At 46.2% G+C, this 26,305-nt stretch overlaps 1 protein-coding gene across 1 annotated transcript in view; it reads right to left on the minus strand.

Moving 5' to 3' along the window:
* Nucleotides 1-3,844: 3,844 nt before the first annotated feature.
* Nucleotides 3,845-26,305, minus strand: part of LOC148776375 (rho GTPase-activating protein 20) — a 49,666-nt gene continuing 27,205 nt past the window's right edge. Inside the window, exon 4 of the mRNA XM_088840884.1 lies at nucleotides 3,845-4,095. Coding sequence (XP_088697010.1) covers nucleotides 3,921-4,095 — 175 coding nt within the window. The 3' untranslated portion in view covers nucleotides 3,845-3,920. The remainder of the gene's footprint in view (nucleotides 4,096-26,305) is intronic.

Below are 26,305 nucleotides of genomic sequence, written 5' to 3' on the forward strand. Positions count from 1 at the left end.
TCAGCTTCAGCATCAGTCCTTCCAATGAATATTCAGGACTGATTTCCTTTAGGATGGACTGGTTTGTGATCTCCTTGCTGTCCAAGGGACTCTCAAGAGTCTTCTCCAACATCACAGTTCAAAAGCATCAATTTGTCAGCACTCAGCTTTCTTTATGGCCCAACTCTCACATCCATACATGACTACTGGAAAAACCATAGTTCTGACTAGACAGACCTTTGTTGCCCAAGTGATGTCTCTGCTTTTTAATTCGCCGTCTCAGTTTTCTAGGATTCCTTCTTGAGACCCATCAATTTGCCTCCATGTCTCACTTCTCACATCCATGGCTGCGTTCTCCTACCAGATCCTGCTTGATTATCCCTGGGTGTCTGGGTGTGCCCCCTGCAGAGTTGGGGCAGTGCGTGTGAGGGTGTGAGCACAGAGCAGCACACACTCCTGAAGGGACCAGCACGGCTTGCAGCAAAGCCTGGCCTCCGTGGCTGCTCGTCCCCCCCCCCAGCAGGGGGATAGCCCAATTCTGGCCCAGCCCTGAGGACTCTTTGTTGCTTCATGACTTTGGGGTGTCCTCACCCCGTCTCTCTGGTTCATGCCGGGCAAGCACTGGGTGAGGAGCTCCTTCCTGTGCTCCCCATCATCCTCACTGTCAACTCGACCCACCACTCGGGTGATCTCATCAGGGCCTGACTTCACCAGGCTTACAGCTGCTTGGGGTAAGAGGTCACACCTTATCTACCTGTGAATTTCCTTAGCCCGGTACGGATGACATATTGATAGTCGCTGAGTATCTTCTAATGCCCTTAAGGATTTGGTCTCTGGTCATTTTGTCTTATCTGTTTGTTTGGCCTGCCCTGCCCCCCATCAACTCTCCCACTGCAGACCCTCAACCCTCAGAAGGAGCCACTCTGCCAACACATTGATCTTGACCTTCAAGCGTCCAGAAGTGTGCAACAGTAACTCTCTGTTGTTTGAGCCCTGCAGTCTGGGGCACTTTGTTATGCAGCTGGAGCTGACCAGTACATCCTCGTAGTTCTCAGATCACTCAGCCCCTCCCTCAGGCCTTCGCATACACTGTTTCCTTTGGTTGGAATGTCCCTCTATATTACTGCTGTGAAATCCCCGACTTTCATTGAGCACAACTATGTGGCAGGCTCTGGGCTAGGAGGTTTCCGTGTATTTCTTCATTTGATTTTCATAACAGCATGGTATCTGGAAACTTCCTTTTCATAAAAAGCAGCATTGCATATGCAGGTTGACCCACAGGGGTATTATATCAATAAATAGAGTTCTTCTGGGCAAACGAAAGAGAGCAGTGTAAGATTTCATAATATCCCGGTGGCCACACTGCAGGAGCTGGTCAAAGGGCATGTCCATCCTCGGGCACCTAGTCCAGTGTGACACAGAGGACCTCATGGTCACCTGATAGAGGATGGCATGGGACTTCCAACATTAGTAAGAGAAATAGTTTTGTGTATGACTTAGAGGAAGTTTCTGGAAAAAGAAAATCCGTTTGTGAAGCCTGGTTTGAGAGACTCTTACCTCATCTGAGACTTGGGCTTGTGTGTCAGAAGCGAAGTGTATGTCAAGTGATTACAACAGAGCTGGGCACGTAGTGAGTGCTAAGTAACTGCTGGCTGTTAGTATTCTTTGAAGACTCCTCCCAAGGTTGTGTGCCAGAAACATTAACTTTGGCTCCTACCTACCTTATACATGTGAGCTGCTCCTATAAAGTTTATAGGACCATAGGTACCTCCTGCAGGATAAAGCATAAACCACTTTTCTAGAGGGCTGTAGCAAGCAAAGGAGGGCGACGTAACACCAGCCATTTCCTGCCCAAGCCCCGAGCCTCTGGCTACAACGTTGGCAGATCCAGCTCCCTTCCAGAGGTGCCCAGGGGATGTCTCTGTCCTTACGAGCCCATACTTGGGTGTGAACAGCCCCTTCCAAGGCCGCGAAGGGAACCCGCTTCTCGACCCCTTTCGCAGGTGTGAGCCTGCTCTACACCACACAACTGAACTCCACGCCGGGCCACTAAGTGGTTTGCAGAACAAGTTGAAACAAGTGGGGAGGTTTGTTAGAAAGTTTCTGAAGTCACCCTCGAGTGGCTGGGGTCAGACGCTTTGAGGGATGATTCCAGTCTTATCAACCATCCTGGCAACGAAGCCCAGATTCTCTGACTCAGACTTTCCCCACCGAGAAAAAAACAATGAGAGGCTGGCGCAGGTATTCACGCGCCTGCCGAGTGCAGGATGTCATCTGAGCCGCCTCATTTCTCAATCCTCCAAACTCCGTGTGTAGCAACCCCTTCCCCGTCCTCACCGTTCTGTCCAGCAGCTAAGGTCACCTCCTGTCCCGGTGAGGGAACCGCGGCTGGGGAATGTGGCAGGATCTGCCACGGAAAATAGGCAGGAAAAGACAGGCCTGGGGTTCTAACCTAGGTCTCCTTGGCTTCGGATTCCAGCCATTTCCAAGTCCCCCACAGAGCTTGGGCTTCCCAGGCGGTGCAAGTGGTAAAGTACCCGCCTGCCCATGCAGGAGACATTAACAGACCCAGGTTCAATCCCTGGGTTGGGAAGATCCCCTGGAGGAGGAAATGGCAACTGCTCCAGTATTCTTGCCTGGAGAATCCCCATGGACACAGGATCCTGGTGGGCTACCGTCCACGGGGTCGCAGAGAATTGGACACGACTGAAGTGACTGAGCACACGCGCAGGCTTCTCAGGCAGGCGAACCTGAGTCAGAACCTGAGTCAGGCACTGTCCAGACAAGGAAGGACAAGGCTGATGATGAGAGCCGAGGGTCCCCCACACACGCTCCCTCCAGGTGTCCGGAGTTCCTTATTTGAAATCTGGTTTTGGTGAAGGTGTGTATAAAGCCTGAGACTTTACTTACTCCATAGGCCCTGAGCACTGTTTACCTGGGTCTCTAAGTCAGATGGCTCCTGCCAGCCAACCGAGGGCGCAGGTGAGTTTGGATGGTGGGTGCAGATGAAGATGGTGTAGAGGAATCCCCAGGATTCAGTTCACTTCAGCACTCATTTTTTGAGTGCTATCACGTGCCAGGCTCAGAGGCCAACAGCAAACCATGGGTGGGACTACCTGATTCCGTGCAGGGTGATGATTCAAGGACACCCAGCATTGAGTGTGGATTGTAAGGGTCAACGGGGCGAAGAACGTGGGAGGCAAAGTGAACCTTTTCTAGGTTGCCTTCTAGTCCCACACGAAGGAACGAGTCTCGCCCGTCCTGAGGCTTCAGTCTCTTGGACACAGCTGACATGGACACTCATTCCCAGTGCCAGGAAGGAGCGGCTGTAATAATGCTTATGCTTGTATCATCGTCCTTGCAGCGCTTTTATATATGTGAGAATCCCGTGACGCATAAAGGGATTTGGAGAGGATGGTGTGTAATAAGGAAATTAACACCCCCATCAACCTTGCTGTGAGCAGAAAATTAAGGTTGCTCTGAGTCTTCTCATGAAAGACTGGGACAGCAAGCCGCTTTTTTTCCTTCACCGAACCTCCTATGTGATACTCATGGGGTTCCCAGCTCACAAATGCGCTTTAAGGAAAAGAAGTACTATTATTTGTGTAACAAATCTTTTCAAGGGAAGTAACCTAACTGGTAGCCTGAGTCCTCGAATCGGTAGTGAATAACCAGCACTCAGCTGTCTTGCTTGCTTTCTCATCTTTGCTCACAACCTGCTTATTTCTTTAAAAGCAACTGATTTGGATGAAATGCAGGGAAAAGCCAAAACAGACTCTGAGGCAGCCCTCTGCTAATTATAGTGCAGATCCCCCCTGGTTGCTCCTGGAGGGGACAAATTTTCACGTTCTGATTTGCTGTAACAGCTGTGAGTTTATTAAAGGACCAGGGCCTTCCTGTGGATCTTAGGGTTGAAAACCTGCCGCTGAACTTGGTGGCACTTACGGAAACTCGGTGACACAAGTCTTCGAGGCCATCATAAAGAAGACGGTGTTTCCTCCCCTGGGGGTGAGGCAGGCAGCCTCATCTTTGTCCAGCTCTTCCTCGCTGTCACAGGAGACCACCCCCAACTCAGAGAGCGGTAGCTTCTGTTCGAATCTGTAGCTCGTGGAAGACCTGGATAAAAGCAAGTGAGAATCTGGTTTGTCTTTTCTGTTTGACTCGGGAGTGCTACTGGACGTGCTCCAGGTTAAGCCAGTGGCCTTGTAAGACCTGAGCAGCCCCAGTTCAGAGGCGGGGTCCTCTCGCCTCCTTTGCTATCCATCCCTGTCATTTGGTTAGCCGTCCATCCAGTATCCAGACAGTACTCAGAAAGAAAGATTGAGCACGAGCAAAACTTTCTGTGGATCATTTCTGAGGAAGCAGCTGTCAGTGGGTCTGATTCGACAAGGCGCCCACTGGCACAAATGCCTTGAGATATCCCCAGGTCCCCAGTTCCAAGCGCAGACTAGGCCTGCGTTGGAGGTTTGGCACAGACCCAGAGATACAGCGTCTTTAGTGGAGCTGAGTGGGTGCCATCCCATCTCATCACTCAACTCAGTGGCCAAGGGTCTTGATAATAAAAGCCATGATAATAGATGGGGATTTTTGTCTTCATCGCTTTCTGTGGCAAGTGCCAAAAGTCAGCAGGACATGTCAAAGGACATTTCCTCCTGCCTCAGTTTAAGAGAGTCCCAGCTTTGTTGTCAGTGTAAATAAAAAGCACCATACGGTAGATCAAAAGAAAAGCTTAAAGCCAGGCAGACAGTAGGCACTGAATAATGAAAAGAAAAATTACAAAAATAACTGGAATTTAGCAGGCACTTTGAAGGATGAATAAAGTACGGCCTAGTGTTGAGACATTCCCTCTTGACAGGAACAAACTTGAAAGTCTCCCTTTCAATCTTAGTGGCCACTCCGTGTACCACAACATAATTATTGTAAGGCACGGGAGGAGAAAACACATTCTGGACATGCAGGAAACATTCACCCTAAAAGCAAGATATGTCTGGACTTCTGGACCCTTATCAAGCTCTTTTTTTCTATGAAGCTCCTAACTGCAATTCACCAGGAGAACTGGGGGCAGAAAAGAACCATGGCTCTGGCAGGGAGGGATGAAGTTGAGAACCAAGGGTGGGGAGTAGTCCCCACCGTCCCTGATTTAGGAGAGGAGACCCACTTTATCTGGATGTAGCTCTCAACTGAATAGTAAGAATAATAGCCCGTGCAAAACACAGGCCCATAAATATCACTTAACCTCAGCATATTTTCAAAACACTTCAAGCATCTCCGAGGCACAAGGCAGTGCTTACACAGAACAGCAAACTTTGATGACAACAGGCATGGGGAAGGCTTCTGAGTGGTGGGGAGGGCGAGGTGGAGGACGGGGGAGAGGGTAGGGACAAGGCCACTGTAGCAGTTCTCTCATTTTTCCAGAGATCAACATAAAGCCTTGTATTGGCCATCTGGACAAAGTCCAGATACTCTGTAGGGCAGGCTGACCTGTCAGTCCTAAATATATATATTTGCAACAACAATTTTCTGCTTGAAATAATAAACAAGAACTATGGTTGCATTTAGTTCCCATCTCTCACATTGCCACCAGGGTACCTCTGGTTATCTGCATGCAGAGATTCAGGGCAGGAGGCTGGCAGCACCCTCAGGTCCCAAGGAAGATGCTGCCCTGCATTTTTCTGTGATTTTTTTTTTTAAATCATCGTGTAAATTCAATCTCCTTAAAGAAGTCACCCTCACTGGGAGATCACAGACTGATCTTGGGGAGAAAACAGACATTGGCGTCTTCCTCCTAAACCTATTCTTGTGAGAGCCGGAGCACACAAAAGACCAGACTTTGATATAATGCTGAAGCATCTTCTCCCCAAGCATGTTTTTGTTGCCAAGGAAGACTGTCTTGACATGCTCTTTGCAAGAAGCACAGGACTTCCCAGGTGGCGCTAGTGGTAAAGAACCTGCCTGCCAACGCAGGAGATGTAAAAAGATGCGGGTTCAGTCCTTGGGTCTGGAAGATCCCCTGGAGGAGGGCATGGCAACCCACTCCAGTATTCTTGCCTGGAGAATCTCATGGACAGAGGAGCCTGGCGGGCTACAGTCCATGGGGTCTCAAAGAGTCAGACACAACTGAAGTGACTTAACACTCACTGCAAGAAGCGCATCTCTGGCCTGTCAACAAGACACACTGGACAGCACTCACACTCCAGAGACAGCCCGATTCCTCTATGATTTGAAACTTTAAAAGATATGCTGTCGACACCTGACAGCTGCTCTCCCAGCTCCTGCTTTACCCTCTGCCAACACCAGCTGGTGTTTTCCGATTTCTTCACGATGGAGGCAGCCTGGCTTGCTTTGTGTTTGTCTGCCTCGTTTTGGCTTCCCTGTAGGTGACTATGCAAACTACAAGCCAAATATATGACTTCTCCCTTTTCTACAGACTCAGTTGACGGCGGGGCACAAGGACACATCAACCCAGCAAGATGTTACATTTTATGCTCACACGAAGGAAAATGCAAATCAAGAAGTGGTCAATGTCTTTTCCTCCTGGGAGACAGAGTGGGGTGTTTAATCCCCCCAAATCAGCTCTTGGATTTATTTATTTTTTTAACTTTGTTTCTATTTTTGCCAAGATAGGAGATGAAAACAGAAACTGTGAAATATGATTACAAAGTAGAGACATGGGTGTCGGAAGCGACCTAGAAGACTACCGTCCTGTGGCTACACTTGCTTTGTGGTCACTAAAGCAACAGAGTCCAGTTGGAGGGGCACAAGGGACAGGGCCTTTCCGGGAGGGGCTGGTGCGTGCCGGGTGGTGTGGCCAAGCTCTCTGAAGGGCCCGTGGTCTTGTCTCACTCCGAGAGGGCGACGAAACCGGGTAGAGTGGACTCAATATGTTGTGCTGTGTCTTCAACTCATGGGCAGCTCAGAGCCCTGGAAGAGCTGCTTTCACCAATTCCTAGAAGGACAGCCCTGCTACTCCGAGGACAAGCTTCTGTATCCTCAGAGTAGGGGACTGTGCCACGAGAGGTCCTCTCTCTGCCGAGACACGCTGGTGGCCTGGATGGCTATGCTGTCTGGCGAAAGGCTGAGAAATTCAGAGAGGTCAAAGCTCCCAGTCCCCCAGGCCAGGCAGATATAATTAAACATGTGGATCATCAGGTGCGGCTGGTGAAACAACGTGGGGAATGCCTATGTAGCTGGGGAGAAAAGGAGAGCCAAGTGAACTGGATTCACCTTCTCAGTTAATGGACGTGATCGTGCTGTCCACTGGGTTTCTTCAAGCCACGCCGTTTCTGCCTTAGCCAGTACCCATGGGCCAGGAATCTCAAGACCACATCTGATAACACGTCCAGACTTTCTTGCTTCTTCCCCTTGCCCCGAAACTTAAGGTCTTCTAGGAGACTGTGTTATAAGGGAGGAATGTGTCCCCAGGGGTCCTGCTGAATTGGCACTTGAGATGGCCGTCTGACCAGAGGGGGTGCCAGGTGCCACAGAACCGAATGGAAAAGAATCGTTGAAAATCCATCTCTAGGTCTCTGCTCCCAGTTCCTGGCACACGGCTCCCAACATCTTTGTAATTTCTTAAGTGCTAAGAGCATTTAGGAGAATATTTTAACCTTAGGTCTTTGATCCTGGCTCCTCACAGAGTTCCTTGGAATTTCCTGGGTGATAAGAATCTCTTTTGTTTTCAAGAAGTCACTCTGGGTGGACTCCCCAATAGCTTCTGGGGATACTGGTCACCAGAAAGACTAAGCCATAATCAGAAAAATGGAGCTTTCGGGCTCATGTTTTCATCCTCTGAGAAGGGGAGGAAGATGGAGCTTGAATTAGTGATTGATCATGCCTATACGATGAAGCCTCCACCAAACCCTCAAAAATATGGTGTCTGGAAAGTTTACAGGTTGGTGACCACACCCACAAGCTGGGAGGATGGTGCACCCCAACCCCACAGAGACAGATGCTTCTGTGCTCAGGACTGGTTTGGAGTGCATGTGAAGTGCGTAGCTGCGTCTGACTCTGCAATCCAGGCTCCTCTGTCCATGGGATTCTCCAGGCAAGAATACTGGAGTGGGTCATTTCCTTCTCCAGGGGATCTTCCTGACCCAGGGATCAAACCCGGGTCTTCTGCATTGCAGCTGAGATTCTTTACTGACTGAGCTTCAGTCTGCACTAATTCCAGTTATTGTCAGGACTGATGTGAACTGTAGGTGCCCAGCTGGTGGAAAAACTCCACACATCTGATGTCACAAGTATCATGTGGTAGCCCCATTACCCCTGCCAGCTGGGCTGGGTCAGTCACTGAGAGGAAATTTGTTTGCTCAACACCATGTGGGTGGGGGGAACTTTGTTTGGAACCCAGAATGTTTGGAGTTGTTCTTTAGTACCTTGATGTCCAGTGGAAAACTATAGCAACTTAAAAGAGAGAGAGGGCAGTGAGGATCCAGACCCCTTTGGAATGAGGGGCTGAGTCACTGCCCCAGACAGAGAACTTCAACCAGCTGAAGCCTGAAGGAAGCCTGGCTGAGGCTGCAGGAAGCACAGAATGAGCTGCGGGGGAAGGGAGTTATATTCTCAACCAGTCAGAGGGAGAGGGTGCTGTTGGAACTACGTCTGCTTTTATGTGCTCCTTCTGCGTGCATGTGTGTGCACGTGCTAACGTATTTCTTCTTCTCTGTCCTTCTCTTTAAGGCTTTGAACGGTGTTATTGGAAACCAGCTTTACAATTCAGTCTTCGGGTAACATGATATTTGGGTGGGCCTGCGACTGAATTTGAGGAATAACTACAGCTCTTGTCTGCATCTTATAACTCTGCTTCTTTTGGTCCTCCCTTCCTGGCTGATACTGAATGGATCAAATTTTCTTTTACTTCCTTATTTCCCTGTATAGTTGTTTGGAAAGCATACATTAAAAAATTATTTTAGCTGTCATCCACTACTTTTTAAAATTTAAACTTGACCTTATGTTTTTCTAACGAAATCTAGAGATGATTGGTATGTCTGTTCTTTCCTTGAACAAGTCAAGAATGACTTAATATCTGAGCTCCTCTTCCATTTTTTATGATATTATCATCTATCATGTGGGGTCCACCTTGACTTTAGCTTCACACACTCAGTTAGCTATTTTAATTATCTGTGCCAGTCAGTAACTATTTAGACTCGACAGTGCATTTGACGGATTTCTTTGGCCACTATTGTGTTTTGGGAGCTCCATCTTTCCTCTTGGATTCAACGTCCTTCTTGTTGAAGTATACCTTTCAGTATTTTTTGTCAGCAAGACTCTGTGGGAGCTCAACTGTTAGACTTTATATATCTGAAATTATCTGAATTTAACTTCTAACTTTGAATGGTAATTTAGCTAGAAATAAGATTCCTGTGACAATAACTTTTCCCCTGAGTATTTATTATAAAAGGTACTATTTATGGTCCTGGCATCTATTATTGCTTCTTAGAAATCCACTGTCAATTTAATTATTCCTTCGTAACTTGTCTGTTTTCTTTTAAAATAACTTTCTGATTTTTCTCTTTACCTTTACCTTTGATATTCTGCAGTTTTACTACCATATACTATCCTAGATTCAGTTGACTCATACAACTTGAAGATTCATACTTTTTCTCTCTTCTGGAAAAATTTCAGGCACTTACTGGCTGACTATAGTCTCTAACGTTTTCTTTTATCTTCTTGTTCTAGAACTCTATTTAGGCACGTTAGCCTTTCTCACTCTATCCTCGTACTTTTTATACTTCACATTTTCTTTCTGAACCACATTCTAAGTGATTTCCTTAGTTCTATATTCTAATTCATTAATTTTTCTTTCAACTGTACGTAACTTTTTAAGCCTACCTTTTGAGGCTTCATATCCATTATTTTTGTTTCATTTATACAAACTGAATTTTTAATATATATTTTCCCTTCGCACTCTTTCCTTATATTTTAAATATGTTTAGATTATTTCATGTCCTCCAGTTTTTGATGTGAAAATATTATTTATATTTACTAACTGCCCCTTTTGGTACCTTATTTCCTATTGTGATTTGGATTCTGAATATAGCTTTAGAAAAGGTTGTTTGCCATGAGATGATACTGCTTATGGGAATATTCCTATGGAGCTGTTTGGTGTTTTCTAGAAGCTTCTGGTAAAGCATCTGGAGGTATCTGTAACCAGATGCCTCATCTCATAAAGCACAATGGAGTCACATACCTGTATGTCTATCCTAGGGCCAGTCACTCATAAAAGGGAGAGAAAGGCTTTAGACTGGTCAAGTCCACCCCAATTAAACTGAGGGTGGTTCAGCTTCCTCTTAGACATATGGGCTTGGAACTCCCCTGGCAGTCCAGTGGTTACAATTGTGCTTCCAATACAGTGGGCATGAGTTCAATCCTTGATCAGCGAACTTTATCCTGCATGTGGCTTGGTGCAGCCTGCAGTAAACAAACTGCTAAGTTTCTTTTTTTTTTTAAAAGAAACATAGGCTTAGTGGGTGGAGCAGATTCCTGAACAAAATCAGAGTTCTAGTAGAAAGCAGGAAATGAGATATGTACACCTAAAACTGTAACACTCTCAAAGATTTCAAATTTGCAAAGACTCAAGAGTTAAGAATCCAGTACAGAAATTCTTCAAGGGTTGTGGAAGGGAAAGAGGGAGAAAGGATAATTAGAAACAAAACCAAATATGGTAAAGCATGAATTTTGGTGAGACATATTTTGATGGAGCATCATTTATTATCTTCTCCAGAACAGTCTCACATTTTCACAAAAGGCAAATTCTGTTTTTGTTGCCAGGTACGAGGCAATTCTAACATTCCACAAAGTGTTTTTGCTTTCTCCTTCTTTTCACAAGAGAAAAAAAAAGGGGGAATAAAAGCAATTCAACAAAAAATGTAAATAAAATGATGTCTAAATTTAGATGATAAAAATTTAGTGCTAACAGTAATTTCAATTAATCTGTGAGTACACTGTGATCCTTTGAAGGGATCAAAGTCATCTGAAGAAAGGAAAAGCTACATTCACATTACTGATGCAGGGCTGTGCTTGGCCCCTGGTCACACACACACGTAGTAGTTACGTGACATGAGAGGAATCAGAGTGGCTGACTCCTGGTGCTAGCTCTATCGCCAGCCACTCAACTTTGGCATCGACTTTGCTGTGATTTCCTCGTGAAGCTAGGAAAGGAGTAACAGAAGCAACCGACTGGGGCCAACGTGCCACAATGTTTTGTTAAAACAAGGAGATCCAACCAGTCCATCCTAAAGGAGATCAGTTCTGAGTGTCCACTGGAAGGACTGATGTTAAAGCTGAAACTCCAATACTTTGGCCACCTGACATGAAGAGCTGACTCATTGGAAAAGTCCCTGATTCTGGGAAAGATTGAAGGCAGGAGAAGGGGACGACAGAGGAGGAGATGGTTGGATGGCATCACAGACTCAATGGACATGAGCTTGGATGGACTCGGGGAGTTGGTGATGGGCAGGGAGGCCTGGTGTGCTGTGGTCCATGGGGTCACGAAGAGTCGGACACAACTGAGTGACTGAACTGAACTTCCTCTGTCCAGTCAATTTTTGATAAGTGCCAGCCATATGTCAGGAACTATACTAAGTGTTGATGTGTCAGGGAATAAATAAAACCTATCGCTGAAGAATTGATGCTTTTGAACTGTGGTGTTGGAGAAGACTCTTGAGAGTCCCTTATACTGCAAGGAGATCCAACCAGTCCATTCTAAAGGAGATCAATCCTGGGTATTCATTGGAAGGACTGATGCTAAAGCTGAAACTCCAATACTTTGGCCACCTCGTGTGACGAGTTGACTCACTGGAAAAGACTCTGATGCTGGGAAGGATTGGGGGTGGGAGGAGAAGGGGATGACAGAGAATGAGATGGCTGGATGGCATCACTGACTCGATGGACATGAGTTTGAGTGAACTCCGGGAGTTGGTGGTGGACAGGGAGGCCTGGCATGCTGTGGTTCATGGGGTCGCAAAGAGTCGGACACGACTGAGCGACTGAACTCAACTACCCTCACTGGAGCTCACTGGAGATGAAAACACTGCATCAGACATTTTTTTTTTTCAATCTATGGGTATTTGAATTCTTCGTTATTTATGAAGATATTTGACACTTTGTTAAAAAGTAACAGCAATGCTGATCACAGTAGTAGGTGCTGCTGCTGCTGCTGCTAAGTCACTTCAGTCGTGTCCGACTCTGTGTGACCCCATAGACGGCAGCCCACCAGGCTCCCCCGTCCCTGGGATTCTCCAGGCAAGAACACTGGAGTGGGCTGCCATTTCCTTCTCCAATGTGTGAAAGTGAAAAGTGAAAGTGAAGTTGCTCAGTCATGTCCGACTCATAGTGATCCCATGGACTGCAGCTTACCAGGCTCCTCCATCCATGGGATTTTCTAGGCAAGAGTAGTGGAGTGGCTAAACTACCTGAAATTCAGCATCCTAGACCCCAGGCTCTCCATCTGCTTATGGAACTTTTTCCTGCCATTTACTCATTCATTTAGTCAAGTGACATCAGATAAAGTGGTAGAGGAGACATCTCTGCAAAAGAGACAATTCAGCCAAGAACTGAAGACTTTAGTGGGGGAATGAGGGTATTGTTAGGAGTGAGGGGAGTGATTGGCTGAGGTTAGAAGAATGTTCCAGAGAAAGGGCGGAGCAAATGCAAAGAAACTGAGATGGCAAATATCTTACTGGGTTGAGGAACCACGGTTCCCTTCCTGCATGAAGCCATCAGGTACCCCAGCCTCCTCATCCCTCACTTTTCTAGGTCCCCATCCTCTGCTCGGGGAGGCTGGATTTCTCCCTGGCCTTTCTCCTGCCTACTCCACTTCCCTCACATCTTTTCTTAGGCTTCCCAGGCGGTGCTAGTGGTAAAGGACCCGCCTGCCAATGCAGGAGACATAAGGGATGATCCCTGGGTGGGGAAGATTCCCTGGAGGAGGGCATGGGAACCCATTCCAGTATTCTTGCCTGGAGAATCCCAAGGACAGAGGACCCCAACGGGCTACAGTCCACGGGGTCACAAAGAGTCAGATGCAACCACATATGCGTCCTTTCTCTTGTCCCTCTGTCTCACATCCTTCTTTTTTTTTTTTTATCATTTCCACATTTTTCCTATCTTCTTATCATTTCCTCCTTGAATTTTGGCTGCCCAGAATTTGGTTCTTTGGGTTGGAATGTTATTGTTCAACCCTGAAATCTACTGAGTCTGTGAACATGCTTGGAAGCATTGCCAGCTTTCCTATAAAACAACTTTTAGACACGACTCTGTAAAGTTTTAACGACCTCATGTGTAAACTCTATGAAAGAATCAGCCTTTGTTGAAGGTGAGTGTGCAAGGCACGCTTTGCACACATTGTCTCATTTAATTCCAGCTCTGACTCACCAAGGAGGTGCTCTCATGAGGAAACCAAGGGTGCAAGGACTTTGCTGAAACCTAACAGCTAACACACAGGAGGGCTGAGACAGAAGCCCAGGTCTTCTGACGCCAAAGCGATCCTTTGCCTTCTGCACAGACAATACCATCTCCCTAAATAAACACCACAGTCTCAATTTCAACAACTACAGGACACCTTTCAAAGCTTACACTGAATACAATTCTGAGTCCAGCTGATTTTTGGGACCTGAACTCTTGTTATTTATTTAGATGAATTGCCCTTCCAGATGGAATGGACAGAGCACCCAGGGACCAGCATAGCATCTGGCACAGGGTTAAGTTTAACAAAAGCTTGTTGATAATAAAAACCATTAATCCATTCCCAGCACCTCCAAGCCCATCCATGAGAATGAGGCATTAATTTGCAATAGCAGCTTCTTGCTTTGGGAATCAAATTAACCAGTTTATGCCTCCAGCTCAAGTCAAATAAGGTCCTGTCTGGTCCATGGAACTATCCCTGATCTCTATGGGAGATTCCTTTTGGGCCAGCGCTCGAGAGGCAGAGAGGGGTGTGAAGAGCTGATTCCAGAAGAGCCGAGGAAGGGAAATGGACGTGATTCTAATGCTGAAACTTTCAGGGATCACTGCGCACAGAGATGCAGTTTATGGCCTGTGCTTAAAGGAAACATTTCCCAGATCTATGGCTCTCAGGGCACCTTTTGCAGCTTTTCAAAGTAGGACCATAGTTCCTTTGAAGATGTGTTTATTACTGGGAAATGATGCTGCCATGGGGGCTTTTTCTCAAAAGCAATTGGAGGTGAGATTCCTGGACTCAGAAGAGAAGGGAGCGGTGTTGGCGGACACAGGAAATGTCGTGGCCTCTGCTAGGGCCTCAGGGGCCCGATCAGAGGCGCTGGCCTTGCGGGTTCTGCTGCCTGCGAGCTCCGAGGGAAGTGGTCCCCAAGCAACAGCAGCTCAGCCCACTCCGCAGCTTGTGGGAGGACAGGAAAAGCCAAACCACAGAGTGGGCTTCTCACCGCGAGCGCTGGGGGCCTCTGTCCTTTCACTCGAGGGGGCCCGGGAGGCCCGGGGGAGGAAGGGAGGGCGGGTGTTAATCTAAAGTCCTGTCACGGTTTCCGTGGTAAACCATGGGTTTTCCAGGCCTTCAGAATCCAGAGCCCACCGCGCTGTGGCTGCTCACCCTCTGATCCTCTGGACTGAACGCCGGTCTCTCTGTCATTAAGCCTGTTCCCCTGGGGAAGCGGACATCTGGCTCCTTCCCAGGAAAAAGGGAAAGCACTTCTCAAGCTGGATTTTGATTTGAGAGAGATTAAAGGGGAAATAAAGAAATAAAATGAAAGCCACATGGATCCAGGCGTTTTCCCCACGGTTCTGGCACTGCCATCTCTCCTAACCTTCCTGCCACTCTGTGCTGTGGTTCTGTTACTCCCCACACTCTGCCGAGGAGCTCCCTGGGCAGAGTCGGGGCCGAACTCAGGTCCAGCTTCTGCCCTCGACCATGACGCTGCCTTTGATCATGGCACTGCCCTGTACTGCCCTTCTGAAATGTTCTGGCTGAAAAGAGACTTCATGGGATAAGGACTTCCCTGTAGCTCAGATGGTAAAGAATCTGCCTGCCACGCAGAAGACCTGGCTTTGATCCCTGGGTCGGGAAGATTCCCTCAAGAAGGGAATGGCAACCCACTCCAGTATCCTTGCCTGGAGAATCCCATGGACAGAGGAGCTTGGCAGGCTACAGTTCGTGAGGTTGCAAGAGCCAGACACAACTGAGTGACCGAGCGCACACACACACACACACACTCACGAAGGAAAGGAGGACGTTCTGCTCTTGTCTGATACGCACTGTTCAGTCCCGCCCTAAAGAGGAGCCTCTGTCTTGATTTTGTGTGCATTGTTGTTTAGCCACTAGGTCGTGGGGGACTCTTTGCGACCCCATGGGCTGTCGCCTGCCAGGCTCCTCTGTCCATGGGATTCTCCAGGCAAGAATACTGGAGTGGGTGGCCACTTCCTTCTTCAGGGGCTCTTCCCAACTCAGGGATTGGACTTGCATCTCTTGCATTGGCAGGTGGATTCTTTACCGCTGAGTCAGTACACATACCCTAAATGAGTGCCCGGCAGAGGCATGATCGAAGTGGAGGATGAAGAGTTTCAAGTTCTTCTATTATTTCATTTGCTCACTTCTATTATTTGTCAGCCTGGTATAAATTTGCAAGTCAAACTCGCTCTGTGAGAACTGGTGGAGGAAGCTGAAGTTTTTGCAGAGACAATGGCATACAACCGGCAAAGATGGCATGGCCCTCCCTTTGCCTTTCCCCTCCTCCTGGCCTTGCTCTAGGTCTTCCCTGGGGTTACAGAGAACGGCATTCTGAGGCTCGTAGTTTGGCAGAAAATAAAAATACTTGGCACTTAGTTAAAATAAACAGAGACCTGCAATGAGTAAATATTAACCTGGGACAATTAAAAGATGAATTCTCTTCCAGGACCTTTGAATTGCCAAGAATTCAACGATGCTTCTAGAGAATACGTGGGCTCTAGAATGAGGAGGGAAAGGCAAGTTTAGATGGCCTCTGTCGCCAGATTCCCTTCGTAAAACTGGGTTATAGCCTCCTGTGACCAAGTGTTCATAGTTTTCCTGTAAATTTTGTTTTGCAATTTTTTTTCGCTAGTATATCAAGAAAGCCTAAATTAACAACACACCTGGGCTCAGACCTACGTGGCCCCCATGGAGCCGTTCAAAGCTCAGGCTTGGTTGTGGGCAAACCCCGCTTCAAATCTGGACTTCGCTGCTTCCCCGAGCTGTCGTTCCAGACAAGGAAGTCAGCCACCTGAGCATCAGCTACCCCACCTTCAAAATGAGAACAAATGTACCAGCGGTGGGCTGCTACGTGGATCAAATTACATAAATAATGTAAAAAATGTTAGCCCAGTGCCCGGCAGAGAATCAAAACAGTAGAACGTTAGCTCTTATCGCATCCTTCAATCCACAGCGAGCAAGCTCATGGACAGTGGCGTGGCCACTGGAAGGCATGTGGAAGATTCCGTGGCCCAGCAGAGATTTCTCTCTGTGGAAGGAGTTTGTCTGTTTTAGTTTCTCTCTGGAGGCAGAGGTGGACAGCAAGTGTCCACTGGGTCAACAGAACAGAGGCTGGACCGGGGTCAATGCAGCACAGGACTGGACACCTGGCAGAGGTCGTTCAGGTCATGCTTTACTGGTACGTACGGGACACATGAAGCCTTTAAGTAGCCCGTCTCCCTTCCCCACCCCTGCCCCCACTCCATCTCAACTCGGGGCCCATCCCACCCTGTGCATCACAGGAGGTGGTCCCTCTGTGATGCTGGGCTACGTAACTGCCCACATCCGCCAGTGGGAAGGTGGCTTGCCCAGGGGACTGGTCACGGGGGAGTCCCCTCTGCACCAAGTGCTGTGGTGCACACAGAAAGGAAGAGACCTTCTGACCTTCTCTTCTGGCACAAATGGTTAGCTTCATAATCTCCATCAAAAAGGAAGAAACACTCTTAAAGGTCTTGTTTTTTTTCCTTTCCTTTTAAAAAACATAACCCTCATGCCTCATTCTTGTTGCCAACAGTACCACAGAGACTCGAGAAAGAGGGAAGGGGAGAGGGGGCGTCCTCAGTGCTGACGCCCCGGGGCTGCTGTCCTGGTCCCCCCTCTGTGATGGGGGTGTCCACCCTTCAGCTTCCCTTATCCTTACATTCAGAAGTGAAGTGAAGTGAAGTGAAGTGAAAGTCGCTCAGTCTTGTTTGACTCTTTGCAACCCCATAGACTATACAGTCCATGGAATTCTCCAGGCCAGAATACTGGAGTGGGTAGCCTATCCCTTCTCCAGGGGATCTTCCCGACCCAGGGATCAAACTGGGGTCTCCTGCCTTTCAGGTGGATTCTTTACCAACTGAGCTATGAGGGAAGCCCATATTACATTCTCAAATTCCTGTGAAAAATAGACCTGGGACAAAGGACTCCATGACTTAAGAAAAAACAAACAGACCAAATTTACAAGATATCAGAAGTATTCATACTTAAATCCTCCGCACACTATTCTACAAATTCATTCCAGTTTTTATAATTTTATTAATTTATGTTTGGCTGTACTGGGTCTTTGTTGCTGCCCGGGCTTTTTGCTAGTCATGGCGAGTGGGGGCTACTCGCTAGCTGTGGTGCGTGGGTTTCCCATAGTGGTGGCTTTGAACCCAGGTCCCCTGCATTGGCAGTCAGATTCTTTACCACTGAGCCACCAGGGAAGTCCCGTTTTTACAGCAATAGTTAAGGAAGAAAACTAGTATCTGTTGAGCGCCAAGGAGGTGACAGAGTAGCATCACATCTTTAGTAAGAGTCTACCAGGGAGCTTGATTATGTCATCTTGCAAGTGAGGGAACCCAGGACGACAGAGCCCAGAAATGAACCGAGAGGGACTGAAACTGTCTCCAGAGCCGACACTTGCTTCAGAACTCCATGCCGCCCACCACCAAACCCAGCAGTCTCACCCGAAGGAGGCAAGCCCACACTGCTGGCTCAGCACTCATCTCCCAAGAAAAGAGGACAAAGCGAATTATGTTGGATAATGACCTCCAGACTGGAACATGACAAAGCTCCTGCAAAGAATGTCACTGCACAGTGGCAGGAAAGAAAATAGCCATTTTTTTTTTTAACCGTTCTAGCTATATACTTTACAGAAAGGGGTTTGACATTCCACGTAACATTAGAAAACAAAAATGTTTAAGGACGGGATTTTTAGTAAAGTGGATTTCAATCAGATTCATTGTTAACTAGCACAGTTGAGGAAAAATTTATTTCTATGAAAATGAGAAAACTGGAAACTATTGACAGTAAATTTATACACACGTATCGGCATTGGGCACGATGGTCTGTGACAATGCAAAGCATTGCTAGGTAACTTGCAGAGATGGAAGCTTAGTGCCCAGATGGAGAAGGCACACTCAACTTGCTGAATCATATCACCATGTGGTCCCCATCAGAGCTGCCCCAGGGCCCACATTTCTAAGCACGGGTCCCATCACCAGAGGTGATGTCCCCAGCTCCCCTCCCACCTCCGCTTTGCTTCTGCAGTAACGGGTGTATTTACTGAAACATTTTCTTTCTCACAGTCTCACCATCCAGAGCCGCCCGTTCTAATTTCTATGGCTTCATATCTTGTTCTGGTAGATGGCTGGGCCTGTTGCCTTTTTTTTTCTCGACAAACTCGTCTTGGCTGTTTTTGCACATTTAAGAACCAGTTCTATTAAAATTTCTGGGGATTTCTGATCAGTACAACACTTACACAGTAATTTGGGGGAGACAGGAGAGCTTCACAATTGAGTCTTCTCATCAGTAAATACGGTATAACTCTCCAGGTTTCAAGTCTTTGCTTATTTCAAATCGTGGACACCATGAAATGACAGTAAAATATTAAAGAAACAAACTTGGATAACTAGTGGAATTTTGAAAAGATTTTGGGAGTAACTTCTCTATTTGGGGGTATAGATTTACCAATTTAATAAAAACTTTCTCTTGAGCATTTTTCTTAGATTTATTCCTGTATTTTTTTTAATACTTTTGTTTTCTATTGCAAACCAGATATTTTCTTACCTTTATTTTGACATTTTAAAATTTGTTTATTTCCAACTCAACTTTCTTTTTAATTCTTCTACTTATTTAGATGTTTTTAAAATTTGGTTTTCTACATTTTGATTGATGTATTGTGAGCATTATTTTCTAATAATCACATTTAAGATGTAAAGGGGCTTTCCTGGTGGCTCAGATGGTAAAGAATCTGTCTGCAATGCAGGAGACTGGGGTTTGATCCCTGTGTTGGGAAGATCCCCTGGAGAAGGGAATGGCAACCCGCTCCAGTATTCTTGCCTGGAGAATTCCATGGGCAGAGGAGCCTGATGGGCTATAGTCCACGGGGTCACAAACAGTTGGACAAGACTGAAGTGACTAAAACACACACACAAGATATAAAATATTATATAACATGAACTAGTTTAAAAATTTTATATCTAATAATGAAACAAAAAATCCCATTTTTAAATAGCAAATTTATCTTAATTATATGGTTGGACATTTTACTACAGTTATATTTAAAGATTTTGAAAACAAAGACAAAATGAGTACGTGCAATTATCTGCAGTTGGATGGAAATTAAGGCAGACGTTTCACAATGAACGAGAGGCATATGCACCAATTGTGCATGAGTCATAAGAGTCCCTCATTGCCATGAAAGCAGTAGTGTTGCATCTCCTCCATGTGAAGGAATTACAACTTGATCTATTTTGGGGTTAAAACAGGATTTTCATTTCTCCTTTGATGGTACTTTCTTTGAATCACTGTTTCATAATCTATTAGCCTCTTATAGTTTGGTCAGAAATAAGAAGGCAATTGATAAAAGAACACAACTGACTGGATTTCACTGAAACTTTAAGAAATATTGCCCCAAATTGGAAGCACTTTGCTATAACAGAAAACCAAAATGCTAAAAAGTTTAAATGGAAAAAAACTCTTTTCACCAATCTTTATACTTACCTTATTCTTGTCATAAGCAGTTATTAAACATTAAAAAATAAGCTATCTTGAAGTTATTACTTTCTAACCCAACTTGTTGTTGTTGAGTCACTAAGTCATGTCTCTGACCCTTTGCAACCCCATGGACTGTAGCCCCCCAGGCTCCTTTGTCCATGAGATTTCCCAGGCAAGAATACTGGAGTGGGTTGCTATTTTCTACTCCAGAGGACCTTCTCAACCCAGGGATTGAACCCGCATCTTCCTGCATTGCAGGTGAATTCTTTACCACTGAGCCACCAGAGATAAACACAGTTATTAAACATTAAAAAATAAGCTATATTGAATTTATCATTTTCTGATCCAATACATACAATAATTGGTTACAACAGTAGAAAATAGTTTTTTAAATAATTTATATTTATTCCTATCTTAGACATGGGAATAGGGTATACCGATTTTTAGCTTCTGATCAAAATTCTCAAAGTTTAAATTTGCTTTTTGGAAAAGGAAAAATTTTTGGAATTCGATGAACATATATATGTATATATACACTTAAAAATAAATTCAAACATATCCAAGGTGTAACAGAAAAACTTCCCACGAACTAATTCTCAAGCACTAGGAGGAAGATACTCTAGTTATATTTTTAAACTTTTATTTACCTATCCACCTGTTTATTTATAAAGGGGTGCTTTTGTTTTACTCACCACACAATTTTAAATGACAGAAAAATAAAAGGAGATGTAGCTACTGGAATTCGGAAATGATTTGGGGAGTATCTTCCTTATTTGGGGGTATAAGTGTGCCAATTTGTGATTCCACCCACTGGTCTAGAGGAGACACCTCTATAAACAAGCCTGTGGGAAGCGATCTGTACAGGTGGATACAAGACGGGCATGGGCAGAAGCCCTCTTAGCCTAGCCTGCTCCTTCCCCTGGACTTTCCCACCCTGTGTCTGACCTTTAATGTGTCCTTCCTGGCCCACAGGAGCGTCTGCCTGGTCCCGTTTGAGCTGTTCTGAATAACAGTGTGGGCTCTGGGGTTTGTCTGCTTGGATTTAAAGGTCGGCGTCTCCACTTAGCATTAGCGGGCCATTGGGCAAGCCGTTTACCCTCTCCTGGTATATCCTCATCCCTAAGATGACTGTAACAACAGCACTCACGCTGGATTTGCTTATTGATCCCGTCTTCATGCTCCCACAGTAGTGCTACACATCCACACTCCTGACGTGGCCTCCTGGTGGGCAAGGCGTCTTGTCCCTGACCCTTGACTTTGGCCTTGGCCATTGGTCTTTTTGGGACAGGTTGTTAGTTTACAAGAGGCAAGCAAAGGCCTGAAGCATGCCTGTGAGGTTGGGTGTGCCCTCTTGCACCACTGCATTACCATTAGAAGCACAAGCCCTGAGGGTCCCGGAAGAAGAAGAGACACTGGGGAACGCGTGAACTTAACCTGTGGCGGGCACCCGCACTCAGCTGAGCCTGGCTGCATCCGTCAGATGCTAGGTGACTTACAGCTCTATGAGCAAGAAGCAAAAGCTTGTTTTTGTAAGCTATGGCATTTTGAGATGATCAGTTCTGTGTCATTTCTGTGACATTAGCTGACTAATATAGCTCCAGATGTACAGGGTGACTGTAAAGATAAAATTAGGTGCTCCACGTAAAGGCTGTAGAGTTCATCTCACAGTAACTTCTCAGCCAGGGTTGGGTTTTTGGTCTTCCAACCCTCTGGGTCATGCCCTGGCTTCCTAACTGCCTCTTCTTAGCGGGCTAATTATTTTTCAGCTTGAGACTGACCCTCTTGTGAAAGAAACCCAGACACCCTGTATTGGTCATGAACCCAGGCCAGTTCCTCAGACAGAGCCCCACAATCAGAGATGGAGACTATCTGGTATGATCCTTTACAGAAACAGTCATGTAAGAGTTTCTGATAGTTAAAATGAGAACGCTACTCATATCAGAAACACTTAGAAAAATTTTATAAACAATTTTCCTTTCTAACATTTTTTTTCCCTCACCAGGGGTCACTTAAGCCATGAGGAGCATTTCCTCTTCCTATGGATGGAAATCTCTCTTTCAGTGAAAACGAAGACCCCAAGAAAAAAATGATCTCAGACCAAATAAGTAAAATGAAACTTCACTTCAGCTTTCCTTTTCAGAAACGTGCCAGAAATAAGCCAGAGTTTATTTTTCAACAAGGTTAATAAGGGTCATCTTTCACTTGACAAATGGTCCATGTGAGGTAGTATTTGAGTCCTGTGACCCGAGCACGTCTGAAGGTGCAGGCATGGACCACACACATGTCACATAGCTGTGGCCGGTGACTAAACACATCAAGAGATGCAAAGTGATGAGCAAGTAAATGCCAGATGTTGATTAAATTTGGCACAGGCTGAGTGGAGATGGGGCAATAGGGGGACGAGGTCATCTCTTCAGAAGTAGCCAGCAGGGAAGCTGAGAGCCGGGGCAACCAGGAGAGTTGGGGAACAAGCCTTGCTTAGTTGCTTCAGTCGTGTCTGACTCTTGTGACCCCAAGGACTGTAGCACGCCAGGCTCCTTTGTCCTGGAGTGGGTTGCCATTTTCCTCCTACAGGGGATCTTCCCGACACAGGGATTGAACCTGAGTCTCTTTCATCTCCTGCACTGGCAGGTGGATTCTTTATCGCTGAGCCACTGGGGAAGCCCCGCACAAGCCGTAACTATAGGCTTTATGCACTCAAGCATGCTCAGTCACTCAGTCATGTCCAGCTCTTTGCAACCCCACAGACTGTAGCTCTCCAGGCTCCTCTGTCAATGGGAGTCTCCAGGCAAGAATACTGGAGTGGGTTGCCTTGTCCTCCTCCAGGGAATCTTCCCAAGCCAGGGGTCAAACCCAGGTCTCCCACATTGCAGGCAGATTCTTTACCATCTGAACCACCAGGGAAGCCCAAGAATACTGGTGTGGGTAGCCTATCCCTTCCCCAGGGGATCTTCCCAACCCAGGAATCGAACCGGGGTCTCCTGAATTGCACGGAGATTCTATACAAGCTGAGCTACCAGGGAAGTCCCCATAGCCTTTGTGCATTTTATCAAATGAAAAGTGTTTCATGAATAAACACAAATTCTATTTTATCTACTTGTATTGCATTGAAGAGGCTCCTTTTTGCCAGTTGGTAATATTCTTTCATTTCAACAACAAGAAGAACCTATCAATTCTGCAGCATTATTAATAGTCACAATTTTTCAAGATCCCAAACTCACTGAGTTTGAGTTAAAGCTGACTCAAACTTCAGTGTAACTGTTGATTACAATAAATAATGACTGAGAAGAGTTAAAATTTAGTGAACTAACTTCATTTGTGGTTTTTCAAATCTTATAACATGAAATAAAATACCAAATTTATGTTAATACTGTTAATATTTTGCTTAGCTCTTTAATAACTCAAATATTATTTATTTTTATTTATGTTTTTGGCTGTGCTGAGTCTTAGCTGTGGCACGTCAGATCTTTGATCTTCATTATGGCATGTGGGATCTATTAATAGTCCCCTGACCAAGGATTGAAGGTTTCCTGAATTGGGAGCATGGAGTCTTAGCCACTGGACCACCAGGGAAGTCCCATTAATAACTTCTAATAGAAAAGTACTTTGAATGAAAAGGATGCTGATATACGTGTCACAGTAAACCACTAATCAGATCATCTCCCCTGGTTACCAATGATCTCTGCATTTCCGGATCCAATTCACAAATCTCACAGTTCATGTTACTTGACTTCTGTTTGGGATGTGCACATAGTTCATTGTCAAACTGAACAACTTCGCTCTTAAGAGTGAAGGGGGGTGGTGGTTACTATTAGTAATGACGTCAGGACCAAAGCAGGCGCGAGCTGGGCCTGTCCTGGGCCAGGAGGGTTACCCCGCCAGCGGCCGTATCTGACAGAGCTGACCCGCCTCCTCCTTGATGTACTTGCTTCATTGAGCTCCAAAGCACCACACTCTCTTGGTTTTCTTCCCATTTCACAAATTTCTCATTCCTGACCTTGGGTAGTCTTCATCTTCCCCTCAACCTGCTAATGTTGATACATTCTGGGGTTCAGCCCTTGGTCCCCCTTTCTTTTTCTGGTGATCTTATCCAATCTCATGCCGTTAAATATAATCTGCGTGTCGATGTGATGGTTTTAAAAACATGACCCCTTTTGTACACCTTTCTTCAGGAGGTGAAGGTTAATTTTGCTCCCTCTGAGTGTGATCTGAACTTCCTGACCGGCTTCTACTGAAGAGATTATGGCAGAAGAATTCGAACGCCATTTCTGAGATTAGGTTACAAACAGGATGCGGCTTCCGCCGTATGGGGCAATCCCTCACTCCCCTGGATCATGCATTCCCCAGGTGAGCCGGATCCTTCTCTCTGCCCCGGCTTCCGCCCTGACCCCGGGCCATTTCCCACAAAGCAGCCAGTGCGATCCTGCTCCATCCCTTCAGGTCTCCCATCTCACTCAACAAAGAGAAAAAGCCAGAGTCCTGCCTCCTGCAAGCCCTGTGGGGAGTCTGATCGGGCACTTGTTGCCTGCTGCCACGTCTCCCACCCTCCTGCCCACGTTCCTTCTGCTCCAGCCCCCCGGCCACCATGTTGCCCTTCATCATGCCGGGCACACGCCAGCCTCCAGCCTTTGCTCTTGATGTTTTCTGGGCCAGGAATACTGATATCCACTCCACTAACTTTCATTTCTTTCATGTTAGCTCAAAACTCCCCTTTGCAATGAGGACCCCTCCTTTGCTATGAATTGCTGATTCTTTTAACCAATTCTAATTTTTTCCCCCATGACACATACCACTTTCCAACCTTCTGAAAGTGAAGGTGCTCAGTTGTGTCCGACTCTTTGTGACCCCATGGACTGTAGCCTGCCAGGCTCCTCCAGCCATGGGCTTTTTCAGGCAAGAATACTGGAGTGGGTTGCCATTTCCTTCTCCAGAGGATCCTTCTGACCCAGGGATTGAACCTGGGTCCTCCCGCATTGCACGCAGACTCTTTACTGTCTGAGGCACCAGGGAATCTCTAGATCATTTATTATGTTTCGTGTCTACTTTCTGTCTCCCCTTGCTAGAATATAAGCCCCACAAGAGCAGGGCTTTTTGTCTATTTTATCCTAAGTGCCTGGAACGATGTCTGATATACAGAGATGCTCAGCAAAGAAACGTGTCAACTAATGAGTGCTTCCATGACAGGCACCATCATCTGGTGACAGGCACACCAAGGCCAAGAACCCAAGAAGAAATGATCATTTTCATGGATATCATAACAGCAGACCAAATGGCAAATATCAGTCTACAGATCTCCATTCATCTGTTCATGTACTGAACTTGGGCCTTTGTGGTTTTCCTTCAGAGCAGCTGAGCAGTGAAGAGTGCAGGCTCTGAAACCTGAGCGCCTGGGGCCTGAGTCTAGCTCCACTACCCATGGACTTGGTGACCTTGGGAAATGCCTGGCTTCCTATCTAGAGAGCAGAAAAGGAACCTTTGCATGCTGTAGCATTGTGGGGCTCAGTCCTGAATCCCTTCTCTTTTTTACTGGACACTCACTATTATGGTGATTTTAACCAATCTCATGGTTTTAAACACAATCTATCTATATTTAAAATATTTATTTACTTGGTTGTGTTGAGTTTTAGTTGTGGCATGGGGGATCTTCGATGTGGCTCGTGGGCTCAGTTGCCCAGAAGCCTGTGGGATCTTTGTTACCTAGACAGGGATCAAACTTGTAGCCCCTGTTTTACAAGGTGGAATCTTAACTACTGAACAGCAGGGGAGTCCCCATAACTGGTATGCTGATATGATGTTCGTGAACATGTTCATGAGTCCTTTAGCATATCCTCCTCCAAAAGGTGAAGTTTAATTTCTCTCCTTTCATGCGAAAGCTGGACTTGTTGATTCCCCTCTATGAACAGATAATGATGAGTGACAAGATGTCGTTTCCTATCTGATAGGAATTTTTTGAGAATTAAGTGAGTTACTAGAAGTGAAGGATTTAGTACAATGACTGGCAGGAAGTGAAAGTCGCTCAGTCATGTCCAACTCTTTGCAAACCCATGGACTATACAGAATGTATATACTATACATTCTCCAGGCCAGAATACTGGAGTGGGTAGCCTTTCATTTCTCCAGGGGATCTTCCCAACCCAGGAATCGAACCCAGGTCTCCCACATTGCAGGCAGATTCTTTACCAGCTGAGCCACCAGGAAAGCCCAAAAGCAAGCACATACTATGTTTGCAATACTCAGCACGCTGGGTCCTTCTGTGCTAAGTCGTTTCAGTCGTGTCTGATTCTTTGCGACCCCATGGACTGTAGCCCACAGGCTCCTCTATCCATGGGATTCTCCAGGCAAGAAGACTGGAATGGGTTGCCATAACCTTCTTCAGAGGATCTTCCCAACCCAGGGATCGAACCC

The sequence above is a fragment of the Moschus berezovskii genome, chromosome 10 (genome assembly GCF_049115385.1).
Source record: "Moschus berezovskii isolate FMDL1 chromosome 10, NW_MosBer_1.0, whole genome shotgun sequence".
Taxonomy (NCBI): domain Eukaryota; kingdom Metazoa; phylum Chordata; class Mammalia; order Artiodactyla; family Moschidae; genus Moschus; species Moschus berezovskii.